The sequence below is a fragment of the Entelurus aequoreus genome, linkage group LG08 (assembly GCF_033978785.1).
Source record: "Entelurus aequoreus isolate RoL-2023_Sb linkage group LG08, RoL_Eaeq_v1.1, whole genome shotgun sequence".
NCBI classification, from domain to species: domain Eukaryota; kingdom Metazoa; phylum Chordata; class Actinopteri; order Syngnathiformes; family Syngnathidae; genus Entelurus; species Entelurus aequoreus.
In genome coordinates, this window is record NC_084738.1 from 3,356,660 (window position 1) to 3,371,659 (window position 15,000).

Consider the following 15,000-nt stretch of genomic DNA (forward strand, 5'->3'; position numbering starts at 1 on the left):
AAACTCACAAACATACATGAATACAGGCATTATTAGACATATTGCATGTTTGGTTTAGGAGTTATGCTTGAAACTATTTTTTATTGCTTCAAATCCATTTTCTCTTATTGAGTAAAAAAAAAAAAAGTGTTTGAAAACCTTACAAAAGCACATGTTTCTAATACAGGCATTATTAGACATATTGCATATTTGGTTGAGGAGTTATGCTTGGAACTATTTGTTATTGGTTTAAACACATTTTCTCAGGATTCTAAGAACATTACTGTCATATTGAGTAAAAAAACTATTTATGTGTATGAAAACCTTACAAAAGCACATGTTTCTAGTAAAACTCACAAATATACATAAATACAGGCAATATTAGACATAGTGCATGTTTGGTTTAGGAGTTATGCTTGAAACAATGTTTTATTGCTTCAAATAAATGTTCTCTTATTGAGTAAAAAAAATGTGTTTGAAAACCTTACAAAAGCACATGTTTCTAGTAAAACTCACAAATATACATGAATACAGGCATTATTAGACATATTGCATGTTTGGTTTAGGAGTTATGCTTGAAACTATTTTGTATTGCTTTAAACGCATTTTCTCAGGATTCTAAGAACATTACTGTCATATTGAGTAAAAAAAAAAGTTTATGTTTGAAAACCTTACAAAAGCACATGTTTCTAGTAAAACTCACAAAGCTACATTAATACAGGCAATATTAGACATATTGCATGTTTAGTTTAGGAGTTATGCTTGAAACTATTTTGTATTGCTTTAAACGCATTTTCTCAGGATTCTAAGAACATTACTGTCGTACTGAGTAAAAAAAATATTTTTGTGTTTGAAAACCTTACAAAAGCACATGTTTCTAGTAAAACTCACAAACATACATGAATACAGGCATTATTAGACATATTGCATGTTTGGTTTAGGAGTTATGCTTGAAACTATTTTTTATTGCTTCAAATCCATTTTCTCTTATTGAGTAAAAAAAAAAAAAGTGTTTGAAAACCTTACAAAAGCACATGTTTCTAATACAGGCATTATTAGACATATTGCATATTTGGTTGAGGAGTTATGCTTGGAACTATTTGTTATTGGTTTAAACACATTTTCTCAGGATTCTAAGAACATTACTGTCATATTGAGTAAAAAAACTATTTATGTGTATGAAAACCTTACAAAAGCACATGTTTCTAGTAAAACTCACAAATATACATAAATACAGGCAATATTAGACATAGTGCATGTTTGGTTTAGGAGTTATGCTTGAAACAATGTTTTATTGCTTCAAATAAATGTTCTCTTATTGAGTAAAAAAAATGTGTTTGAAAACCTTACAAAAGCACATGTTTCTAGTAAAACTCACAAATATACATGAATACAGGCATTATTAGACATATTGCATGTTTGGTTTAGGAGTTATGCTTGAAACTATTTTGTATTGCTTCAAACGCATTTTCTCAGGATTCTAAAAACATTACTGTCATATTGAGTAAAAAAAATATTTTTGTGTTTGAAAACCTTACAAAAGCACATGTTTCTAGTAAAACTCACAAACATACATGAATACATGCATTATTAGACATATTGCATGTTTGGTTTAGGAGTTATGCTTGAAACTATTTTTTATTGCTTCAAATGCATTTTCTCTTATTGAGTAAAAGACAAAAAAATTGTGTTTGAAAACCTTACAAAAGCACATGTTTCTAGTAAAACTCACAAAGCTACATAAATACATGCATTATTAGACATATTGCATGTTTAGTTTAGGAGTTATGCTTGGGGACGGCGTGGCGAAGTTGGTAGAGTGGCCGTGCCAGCAATCGGAGGGTTGCTGGTTACTGGGGTTCAATCCCCACCTTCTACCATCCTAGTCACGTCCGTTGTGTCCTTGGGCAAGACACTTCACCCTTGCTCCTGATGGCTGCTGGTTAGCGCCTTGCATGGCAGCTCCCTCCATCAGTGTGTGAATGTGTGTGTGAATGTGGAAATAGTGTCAAAGCGCTTTGAGTACCTTGAAGGTAGAAAAGCGCTATACAAGTACAACCCATTTATTATTTATTATATGCGTGTCACCGTTCAAACCTGGGAGTAGTATGCAGCAGGGTTCAGGTAAAAAGGCACGCCGGCGTCTGCCATCATGCGGGTTGCGGATAGAATGTCGCTTGTGTGCAGCGCAATGTGCTGGATCCCTGCGGCCCCGTGCTCCTCCAAGAATGTGTCCAACTGGTTCCTCCCTGAAAGAACCCGACAATATTGACCTATCAAGATGTACTAACAAAGAGACATTGTTTACCCTTCCTAATGGGACCATTTATTTATCCTGTTTAATAGAGATGTCCGATTATGGCTTTTTTGCCGATATCCGATATTGTCCAACTCTTAATTACCGATTCCGATATCAACCGATACCGATATATACAGTCGTGGAATTAACACATTATTATGGCTTATTTTGTTGTGATGCCCCGCTGGATGCATTAAACAATGTAACAAGGTTTTCCAAAATAAATCAACTCAAGTTATGGAAAAAAATGCTAACATGGCACTGCCATATTTAGGGCCCGCACGGCCCATTCTCAAAGGAATCCCAAAGGGAGTCCTTTTGCAATGGGACGAAAGGACCTATTGAATTTGTAAGGTTTTATTATTAGGGTCCGCATGTAACCTGTACAAAGGAACCTATTGAATTTGTAAGGTTTTATTATTATTCCGCAGCTTTGCGCACTACTTTGGCCCCCCTTAACATGCCTCAAAACTCACCAAATTTGACACACACATAGAAAAACGGAAGGTCGTAGAGACATGAAACAAAAACCTTTATGTAGGTCTCACTTAGACCTGCATTTCATAATTTCACATTCTTGGGCAAAAACCAACAGGAAGTTGGCAATTTCCCATTTAAGACAAAAATGTACTAAAAACACTCATTTTTGCCTCTTTGAGCTGTAATTTGACCCCCTTAAAATACTTCAAAACTCACCAAACTTTTCACACACATCAGGACCGGTGGAAATTGCGATCTGAAAAAAAAAACCGAACCCCAAAACTCAAAATTGCGCTCTAGCGCCCCCTAGGAAAAAACAAAAACAAACTGCCTGCAACTCCCACTAGGAAGGTCGTAGAGACATGAAACAAAAACCTCTATGTAGGTCTCACTTAGACCTACATTTCATAATTTAACATCCTCGGGCAAAAACCAACAGGAAGTTGGCAAACCCCCCTTCAAGACAAAATTGTACTAAAAACACTCATTTTTGCCTCTTTGAGCTGTAATTTGACCCCCTTAAAATACTTCAAAACTCACCAAACTTTTCACACACATCAGGACCGGTGGAAATTGCGATCTAATAAAAAAACCAAACCCCAAAACTCAAAATTGCGCTCTAGCGCCCCCTAGGAAAAAACAAAAACAAACTGCCTGTAACTCCCACTAGGAAGGTCGTAGAGACATGAAACAAAAACCTCTATGTAGGTCTCACTTAGACCTACATTTCATAATTTAACATCATCGGGCAAAAACCAACAGGAAGTTGGCAAATCCCCCTTCAAGACAAAATTGTACTAAAAACACTCATTTTTGCCTCTTTGAGCTGTAATTTGACCCCCTTAAAATACTTCAAAACTCACCAAAATTTTCACACACATCAGGACCGGTGGAAATTGCGATCTAATAAAAAAACGAACCCCAAAACTCAAAAATTGCGCGAATAAAACACAGACAAAACTGCTCCTCGGAGGAAAACACAGACAAAACTGCTTGTAACTTCCGGTAGGAACGTCTTAGAGACATGAAACAAAAACCTCTATGTAGGTCTCACTTAGACCTACATTTCATAGATTGACATCCTTCAGCAACTAGCACCTGCCAAATATGCGGGCCCCACCAACGCTGCTTGCAGCTTTAATTATTATTGAAGTCACAAAGTGCATTATTTTTTTTAACATGCCTCAAAACAGCATTTTGGAATTTGGGATATGCTCTTCCTGAGAGAGCATGAGGAGGTTGAGGTGGGCGGGGTTGAGATTGGGGGTGGGGGACGGGGGGGGGGGGGACAGTAGCGGGGGGGTGTATATTTTAGCGTCCTGGAAGAGTTAGTGCTGCAAGGGGTTCTGGGTATTTGTTCTGTTGTGTTTGTTGTGTTACGGTGCGGATGTTCTCCTGAAATGTGTTTGTCATCCTTTTTTGGTGTGGGTTCACAGTGTGGTGCATATTTGTAACAGTGTTAAAGTTGTTTATACGGCCACCCTCAGTGTGACCTGTATGGCTGTTGACCAAGTATGCATTGCATTCACTTGTGTGTGTGAAAAGCCGTAGATATTATGTGATTGGGCCGGCACGCAAAGGCAGTGCCTTTAAGGCACGCCCCTAATATTGTTGTCTGGGTGGAAATCGGGAGAAATTCGGGAGAATGGTTGCCCCGGGAGATTTTTGGGAGGGGCACTGAAATTCGGGAGTCTCCCGGGAAAATCGGGAGGGTTGGCAAGTATGACTGGGAGACGCAACTGCTCTGTACTTCTCCCTACGTCCGTGTACCACTCCGTACAGCTGCGTTTTAAAAAGTCATAAATTGTACTTTTTGAAACCGATGCCGATAATTACCGATATTACATTTTAAAGCATTTATCGGCCGATAATATCGGCAGTCCGATATTATCGGACATCTCTACTTTTTAACTATAATGGTACTTATTTACTTACCCTGATTAGGGAGTGATTCCGCAATAACAAACTTGCAGTCAGGCTGGTGTTTGCGGCGAGAAGGAAGGACGATACCCGTTTCGCTGGATTTCAAGAGTTCCATGGCGGCCAGTCGGAGTCCCTTCCCGTTCTGGTTGACGACCAAACCCCCATCCACGTCGTCCTCGCTGCAGAGAGGCAGACGGCGAGACATAAACGATAGGTGTGGAACCATTGTCGTTATATATTCCTAAGACTCTCGACGTCGGTCTGTGCTTGGCAAGTTTCCTGCCGCCCTCGTGGCTCCCTGGACCTCTTTCAGAGATGTGTGAGAATGGAAAAAGATGAAGAAAAAAAAAAGAGTTTTGTTTTAATTAGGGATGTCCGATATTATCGTCCGATAAATGGGTTAAAATGTAATATCGGAAATTATCGGTATCGGTTTTTTTATTATCTGTATCGTGTTTTTTTTTTTTTAAATGTTTTAATTATTATTAAATCAACATAAAAAACACAAGATACACTTACAATTAGTGCACCAACCCAAAAAACCTCCCTCCCCCCATTTCTTTCTGTTATCAATATTCTGCTTCCTACATTATATATCAATATATATCAATACAGTCTGCAAGGGATACAGTCCGTAAGCACACATGATTGTGCGTGCTGCTGCTCCACTAATAGTACTAACCTTTAACAGTTAATTTTACTCATTTTCATTAATTACTAGTTTCCATGTAACTGTTTTTATATTGTTTTACTTTCTTTTTTATTCAAGAAAATGTTTTTAATTTATTTATCTTATTTTATTTGATTCATTTTTTTAAAAAGTACCTTATCTTCACCATACATGGTTGTCCAAATTAGGCATAATAATGTGTTAATTCCACGACTGCATATATCGGTTGATATCGGTATCGGTTGATATCGGTATCGGTAATTAAAGAGTTGGAAAATATCGGAATATCGGATACCGGCAAAAAGCCATTATCGGACATCCCTACAATTAATTAAAATATTTAGAATGCATTAAAAAAATACATCTGTCGTCATGTCCTGAAGGAATCAATAAAGTACTATTTATTAGGGATGTCCGATAATATCGGCAAGCCGATATTATCGGCCGATAAATGCGTCAAAAATGTAATATCAGAAATTATCGGTATCGTTTTTTTTTTATTATCTGTATCGTTGTTTTTTTTTTTTTTTTTTTTAATTATTATTAAATCAACATAAAAAACACAAGATACACTTACAATTAGTGCACCAACCCAAAAAACCTCTCTCCCCCCATTTCTTTCTGTTATCAATATTCTGGTTCCTACATTATATATCAATATATATCAATACAGTCTGCAAGGGATACAGTCCGTAAGCACACATGATTGTGCGTGCTGCTGCTCCACTAATAATACTAACCTTTAACAGTTAATTTTACTCATTTTCATTCATTACTAGTTTCTATGTAACTGTTTTTATATTGTTTTACTTTCTCTTTTTATTCCAGAAAATGTTTTTAATTTAGTTATCTTATTTTATTTTTTTTTTTTAAAAAAGTACCTTATCTTCACCATACCTGGTTGTCCAAATTAGGCATAATAATGTGTTAATTCCACGACTGCATATATCGGTTGATATCGGTATCGGTTGATATCGGTATCGGTAATTAAAGAGTTGGAAAATATCGGAATATCGGATATCGGCAAAAAGCCATTATCGGACATCCCTACAATTAATTAAAATATTTAGAATGCATTAAAAAAATACATCTGTCGTCATGTCCTGAAGGAATCAATAAAGTACTATTTATTAGGGATGTCCGATAATATCGGCAGGCCGATATTATCGGCCGATAAATGCGTCAAAAATGTAATATCAGAAATTATCGGTATCGTTTTTTTTATTATCTGTATCGTGTTTTTTTTTTTTTTAAATGTTTTAATTATTATTAAATCAACATAAAAAACACAAGATACACTTACAATTAGTGCACCAACCCAAAAAACCTCCCTCCCCCCATTTCTTTCTGTTATCAATATTCTGCTTCCTACATTATATATCAATATATATCAATACAGTCTGCAAGGGATACAGTCCGTAAGCACACATGATTGTGCGTGCTGCTGCTCCACTAATAGTACTAACCTTTAACAGTTAATTTTACTCATTTTCATTCATTACTAGTTTCTATGTAACTGTTTTTATATTGTTTTACTTTCTTTTTTATTCAAGAAAATGTTTTTAATTTAGTTATCTTATTTATTTATTTTTTTTAAAAGTACCTTATCTTCACCATACCTGGTTGTCCAAATTAGGCATAATAATGTGTTAATCCCACGACTGTATATATCGGTTGATATCGGTATCGGTTGATATCGGTATCGGTAATTAAAGAGTTGGACAATATCGGCATATCGGATATCGGCAAAAAGCCATTATCGGACATCCCTAGTTTTAATATATTTTTTGTAGGAGAACAAACCTTCCTAATTGTTAGAAATCCCACTGTTTATGTTATACATGCTTCACTGATGAGAGTATTTGGCAAGCGCCGTTTTGTCCGACTAATTTCAGCGATCCTTGAACTCATCGTCGTTTGTTTACATCAGGGGTGTCAAACTCAAATACAGAGTGGGACAAAATTTAAAACTGAGCAAAGCCGCGGGCCAAGGTTGAACAAATTAACCTTTTAATAGGAACCCAAACAAGTTTTGCATTAAATATTGAACAAGCAAGGCTTATATAACTTTATAGTGACATGCAAAATCGAGTTTCTAATAATAATAATAATTAAAAAATATCAATGGCATATCAAATACAATTTACCGTATTTCCTTGAATTGGCGCCGGGAATATGGTATTCGCATGCCTAGAATTACAGCCGGGTCAAACTCGTTTCGCAAAATAATTAGCGCATGCTTGGCACTTCCGCCGGGTCAAACATGAGTCATTAAATGACTCCCGCCTCCTGGTGGTAGAGGGCGCTAGTGATCCTTCTTGCGACTGCTGGTACTGCAGAAGACCGGTGCTGCAGAAGAAGACAACAGGCAGCAATAGTGCGCAGCCATTTATTTTACCATGGAGGATTACATATCTAAAATAAAACCGTTTTCTAAAGTGGACTTTCAATCGAAGCAGGAGGTAATACTTAAAAGGAAGATCTCCATCGAGACAGAGAGACTTTTAAAACTGAAGAAAGATAAGGAAGACTTCTATATCGATGCTTTTCTTCAAAAGGAGCTGGCATGGACTCACTTATACCTAAAGGTAAGACCATAATAACGTTTTTTTTTTTATTAAATGTGCTTTTCATGATAAGGTAAGCGCCGGAGTGAGAAGAGGTTTTAAAATAATTACCGCATGCATGGCAATCTCGCCTGCTTTTGGTAAACGCAGGGGTGAGAAGAGGTTTTAAATTAATTAGCGCCCCTGCGGCTATTCAAGGAAATACGGTAAATAAAAATGGAATGCCTCTTTTCTATTTGCAGCCTTCTGAGGTAAATATCAACATTAACTTTTTCCACAGGCTAATACATTTGAAAATAAAATAATGAATAAACCAACCATTCTGGACTTTAAACTGCTCAGTTTGCAACACACTGATCTAATCTGATGTGCCCAAGCCAGATACCTGCCATCTTTTCTTGGATGCTAGTTCATTAATGTCGGGGCTCAGGCTTTGAGCTGAGGCAACCGTCATTATTATCATCAGTCATTATTTCTCGTATTCCACAGTCTTGGGGGCGTGCCTTACAGGCACTGCTTTTAACGTCTTCTACGAGCTGACGTCACGGCCGCTTTTCATCCCGTCTAACAACGTGCCCGCCCAGTCACAAGATATGAGCGGCTCCTGTACGCACACACACACGTAAATGCAGAGCATACTTCATCAACAGCCATACAGGTTACACTGAGAGTGGCCGTATAAGCAACTTTAACATTGTTAGAAATATACGCCACACTGTGAATCCACACCAAACAAGAATGACAAACACATTTTGGGAGAACATCCGCACAGTAACACAACATAAACACAGAACAAATACCCAGAACCCTTTGCAGCACTAACTCCTCCGGGATGCTACAATATACACCCCCGCTACCTCCAAAGCCCCCACCCCCGCCCCCACACACACACACACACCTTGTAGCGTCCCGGAAGAGTTAGTGCTGCAAAGGGTTCTGGGTTTTTGTTCTGTTGTGTTTATGTTGTCTTACTGTGCGGATGTTCTCCCAAAATGTGTTTGTCATTCTTGTTTGGTGTGGATTCACAGTGTGGCGTATATTTCTAACAATGTTAAAGTTTTTTTATACCGGCACCCTCAGTGTGACCTGTATGGCTGAAGATCAAGTATGCCTTGCATTCACTTCTGAGTGCGTGCCAAAGCCGCACACTATATGTAACTGGGCCAGCACTCGTTGGACTGGACGAAAAGGGGATGTTACCATTCCCGGGAGCGGCATTGAAATCTGGGAGTCTCCCGGGAGGTTTGGCAAGTATGAGTATGATAATTAGCGGTGTACCGCGCCACCGCCACTGCATGTGATCGGCGGGCCAGCTCTGGTGTTAATTTGATATTGCCTCACGGGCCAAGTGAAATTACACGGCGGGCCAGAGTTTGACACCCATGGTTTACATGTACAACTTTCTCCGGCGTTGCCACAGAAAGACGCGTTTTATGCCACTCCTTCTTTGTCTCATTTTGTCCACCAAACGTTTCATGCAGTGCGTGAATGCACAAAGGTGAGCTTTGTTGATTTGCTGGAGTGCTAATCAGGCATATTTGGACTGCAAGCTAATCGATGCTAACATGCTATTTAGGCTATTATGCCTCGTTTGTAGGTATATTTGAGCTCATTTAATTTCCTTTACTTATGTCCTCTGTGTATTTAATTTATATTTGCATGTCTCATGACACATCATCTGTATGTTATGTTGACTGCATTTCTGATAGTTTTTTGTCTGCCATGTTGTTCCAGACCACAGCAAACGTTATCCAGCTTGCCAAGATTGTAATAAATCCCTTACAAGAAGACAGCCTGTCGTTTCCTTAAACGTGGACACACACATTTATACCTTTGGCCATTCTGAGCCAGTCATTTCCAGAAGTTATCTCATCTTGTAAGAAGCCTCATTTTTATTAATGGTTTCCAATGTTGCAAAAATGTGTAGAATATAAATTAAAATACAACATTTCTGTAAACGAAGATTTGTGTCAGCCTTTGATAGTAGGCTAATATAACTAATATAGACACTTACATCATGTGTTGCCTTCATTATAACACTTATATAAGACTTTTAAAGTCATTTTGATAGTAGGCTAATATAGACACTTACATCATGTGTTGCCTTCATTATAACACTTAGATAAGACCTTTAAAGTCATATTGATAGTAGGCTAATATAGACACTTACATCATGTGTTGCCTTCATTATAACACTTAGATAAGACCTTTAAAGTCATATTGATAGTAGGCTAATATAGACACTTACATCATGTGTTGCCTTCATTATAACACTTAGATAAGACCTTTAAAGTCATATTGATAGTAGGCTAATATAGACACTTACATCATGTGTTGCCTTCATTATAACACTTAGATAAGACCTTTAAAGTCATATTGATAGTAGGCTAATATAGACACTTACATCATGTGTTGCCTTCATTATAACACTTATATAAGACTTTTAAAGTCATTTTGATAGTAGGCTAATATAGACACTTACATCATGTGTTACCTTCATTATAACACTTAGATAAGACCTTTAAAGTCATATTGATAGTAGGCTAATATAGACACTTACATCATGTGTTGCCTTCATTATAACACTTATATAAGACTTTTAAAGTCAGTTTGATAGTAGGCTAATATAACTAATATAGACACTTACATCATGTGTTGCCTTCATTATAACACTTATATAAGACTTTTAAAGTCATTTTGATAGTAGGCTAATATAGCTAATATAGACACTTACATCATGTGTTGCCTTCATTATAACACTTATATAAGACTTTTAAAGTCAGTTTGATAGTAGGCTAATATAGACACTTACATCATGTGTTGCCTTCATTATAACACTTATATAATACTTTTGAAGTAATTTTGATAGTAGGCTAATATAGACACTTACATCATGTGTTGCCTTCATTATAACACTTATATACGACTTTTAAAGTCATTTCGATAGTAGGCTAATCTAAACACTTACATCATGTCTTTCCTTCATTATAATACTTATTTAAGACTTTTAAAGTCATTTTGATAGTAGGCTAATATAGACACTTACATCATGTGTTTCCTTCATTATAACACTTAGATAAGACCTTTAAAGTCATATTGATAGTAGGCTAATATAGACACTTACATCATGTGTTGCCTTCATTATAACACTTATATAAGACTTTTAAAGTCAGTTTGATAGTAGGCTAATATAACTAATATAGACACTTACATCATGTGTTGCCTTCATTATAACACTTATATAAGACTTTTAAAGTCATTTTGATAGTAGGCTAATATAGCTAATATAGACACTTACATCATGTGTTGCCTTCATTATAACACTTATATAAGACTTTTAAAGTCAGTTTGATAGTAGGCTAATATAGACACTTACATCATGTGTTGCCTTCATTATAACACTTATATAATACTTTTGAAGTAATTTTGATAGTAGGCTAATATAGACACTTACATCATGTGTTGCCTTCATTATAACACTTATATACGACTTTTAAAGTCATTTCGATAGTAGGCTAATCTAAACACTTACATCATGTCTTGCCTTCATTATAATACTTATTTAAGACTTTTTAAGTCATTTTGATAGTAGGCTAATATAGACACTTACATCATGTGTTGCCTTCATTATAACACTTATATAAGACTTTTAAAGTCAGTTTGATAGTAGGCTAATATAGCTAATATAGACACTTACATCATGTGTTGCCTTCATTATAACACTTACATAAGACTTTTAAAGTCATATTGATAGTAGGCTAATATAGCTAATATAGACACTTACATCATGTGTTGCCTTCATTATAACACTTATATAAGACTTTTAAAGTCAGTTTGATAGTAGGCTAATATAGCTAATATAGACACTTACATCATGTGTTGCCTTCATTATAACACTTATATAAGACTTTTAAAATCAGTTTGATAGTAGGCTAATATAGACACTTACATCATGTGTTGCCTTCATTATAACACTTATATAAGACTTTTAAAGTCATTTTGATAGTAGGCTAATATAGACACTTACATCATGTGTTGCCTTCATTATAACACTTATATAAGACTTTTAAAGTCATTTTGATAGTAGGCTAATATAGACACTTACATCATGTGTTGCCTTCATTATAACACTTATATAAGGTTTTTAATTTCTTGCGGCTCCAGACATTTTTTTTAAAATTATTATTATTTTTTGGTCCAATATGGCTCTTTCCACATTTTGGCTTGCCGACCCCTGCAATAGGCAAGGCAAGGCAAGGCAACTTTATTTGTATAGCGCTTTTCATACACAAGGCAGACTCAAAGTGCTTCACAGACAACAAAGTGAAATGAAAGAAAATAAAAGCAAAATTAAAATGCAGACAATAGACATATAAATGATATTAAGCGTGAATAAATGTGTGTCTTACCTGTGAACGAAAAACCTCTGAAAGCCCAGAACGTGCTCGTACCAGTTCAGGACCTGCTGGCTGGTCCCGATGGGGGACACCATGGCGACGTGGTCCACATGCGTGACAGGACAAACGTCCCCGGTGGCGCTCGGGTCTTCGTCGACGAGGTCGAAGCCGGGCAAAAAGCTCCCGTCGTACTTCGTCTTGTCGAGTAACGTGTGGCAAACATTCCCCAAGATGGACTTAAGAACGGCGTACGTGACCTGGCCTTGCCGGTCCCGGACAGTAGTAGGCGGCACCAGGAAGCTGCAGCCCCGGCGCCGGAGAGCATCAAACGACCCCTGCACGTCCTCCACCTCGAAGCAGACGTTGCACACCGTGTCCACCGGGTAGTGCGGGCTGACGTCGTAGAGACATCCCGCCGGTGGCTTCCGGGAGTGTGTGTCCGCCGGTTCTCCGGTCAATGAGGGAGCAGTGCGGTGGTTTCTCCCCCTCTCGCTCACCACAAACACCGCCGAGCCGGTTCTGAACGCCAGCTGCCTGCTTCGGTCCGTCAGCCTGGTGGCGAATAAGTGGAACTTAAATTTGGACACAAAGTCGTTGGCTATTTTGTCCACGTTGGACACGTGGAGCGAAATGTGATGCATCCTTCTCAGGTAGGCCGCCATGTTTGTTATGTCATCCCTTATAAGGATGCGTCCTTATAAGGGATGACCCGCCACTTCATTAAAACGACCCGGAAATAATATGCATCTGTAAAGTACTCAACTATCTATCTCCATTTTGACAGAATAATAATATTAATAATTATATATATATATATATTGTAATGATCTCAGGAATGTAGGCTCAGAGACTTCTTCAGTTATCTTGCATTTATTATACAAGATGCATTTAAGGCACACAACAGCTCCAACATGCGTCTATCTCCTTTCCCGGCAAAACTCGAACCAACACTTCCTGTCAACAACGTCACTTACCTAACTTCCCCGGAAGTCCCGCCCCCCAGCCAAAGCCATTGGCTAACACCCCGTAGCCAGCCGCTACATCAGTATATATATATATATATATATATATATATATATATATATATATATATATATATATATATATATATATATATATATATATATATATATATATATATATATATATATATATATATATATATATATACAGTATATGTATGTATATATATATATGTATATATATATATATATATATATATATATATATATGTATGTATATATATGTATATATATATATATATATGTATATATATGTATATATATATATATATACATATATATATGTATATATATATGTATATATATATATATATATATATATATATATATATATATATATATATATATATGTATATATATATAATATATATTATCTATAACATTATATATATTAATATGTATACTATATATATGTATATATATATATATATATATAATGTATCATATATATAATATATACTATCATATATATACAATATATATATATACATATACTAATATACTATATACATATATATATATATGTATATATACATATAATATAATATATATATATTACATATTATATATATATATATATATATATACTACATATAACAATACTAACATCATATATACCATATATATATATATATGTATATATATGTTATATATATTATCTATATATAACTAGACATATATATACACTATATACATATATATATATATACTGATATATACTATATATATACTATATATATAAGTATAATATATACATCTATACATACTATATATACATATGTATGTATATATATAATATATATGTATGTATAATATATATATATTACTATAATATAATATATCTAACTATATACATATATATATATATATATATTTATATATATAATATATATATATATATATATATATATATATATATATATATATAAATATATATATATAATATATATATATATATATATATATATATATATATATATATATACTATATATATAATATATATATATATAAGGCAGCACGGTGGAAGAGAGGTTAGTGCGTCTGCCTCACAATACGAAGGTCCTGAGTAGTCGTGAGTTCAATCCTGGCCTCGGGATCTTTCTGTGTGGAGTTTGCATGTTCTCCCCGTGACTGCGTGGGTTCCCTCCGGGTACTCCGGCTTCCTCCCACCTCCAAAGACATGCACCTGGGGATAGGTTGATTGGCAACACTAAATGGTCCCTAGTGTGTGAATGTGAGTGTGAATGTTGTCTGTCTATCTGTGTTGGCCCTGCGATGAGGTGGCGACTTGTCCAGGGTGTACCCCGCCTTCCGCCCGATTGTAGCTGAGATAGGCTCCAGCGCCCCCCGCGACCCGAAGGGAATAAGCGGTAAAAAATGGATGGATGGATGGATATATATATATATATATATATATATATATATATATATATATATAATATATATATATATATATATATATATATATATATATATATATATATTATATATATTATAAATATATATGTATATATATGAGGACAGAACAAATATAATATATACTATTATATATTATATTATATATATATATATATATAATATATATATATATATATATATATATATATATTATATATATAATATATATATATATATATATATATATATATATATATATATATA

At 35.3% G+C, this 15,000-nt stretch overlaps 1 protein-coding gene across 1 annotated transcript in view; it reads right to left on the bottom strand.

The window, feature by feature from the left end:
- The window catches only part of hpdl (4-hydroxyphenylpyruvate dioxygenase-like), a 14,764-nt gene extending 1,787 nt beyond the window's left edge, over positions 1-12,977 (bottom strand). The window contains exons 1-3 of the mRNA XM_062055348.1: positions 12,328-12,977; positions 4,694-4,860; positions 2,077-2,228 (exon numbers count right to left, since the gene is read on the bottom strand). Of these exons, the coding sequence (XP_061911332.1) occupies positions 2,077-2,228; positions 4,694-4,860; positions 12,328-12,977 (969 nt within the window). The remainder of the gene's footprint in view (positions 1-2,076; positions 2,229-4,693; positions 4,861-12,327) is intronic.
- Between the last annotated feature and the right edge of the window lie 2,023 nt (positions 12,978-15,000).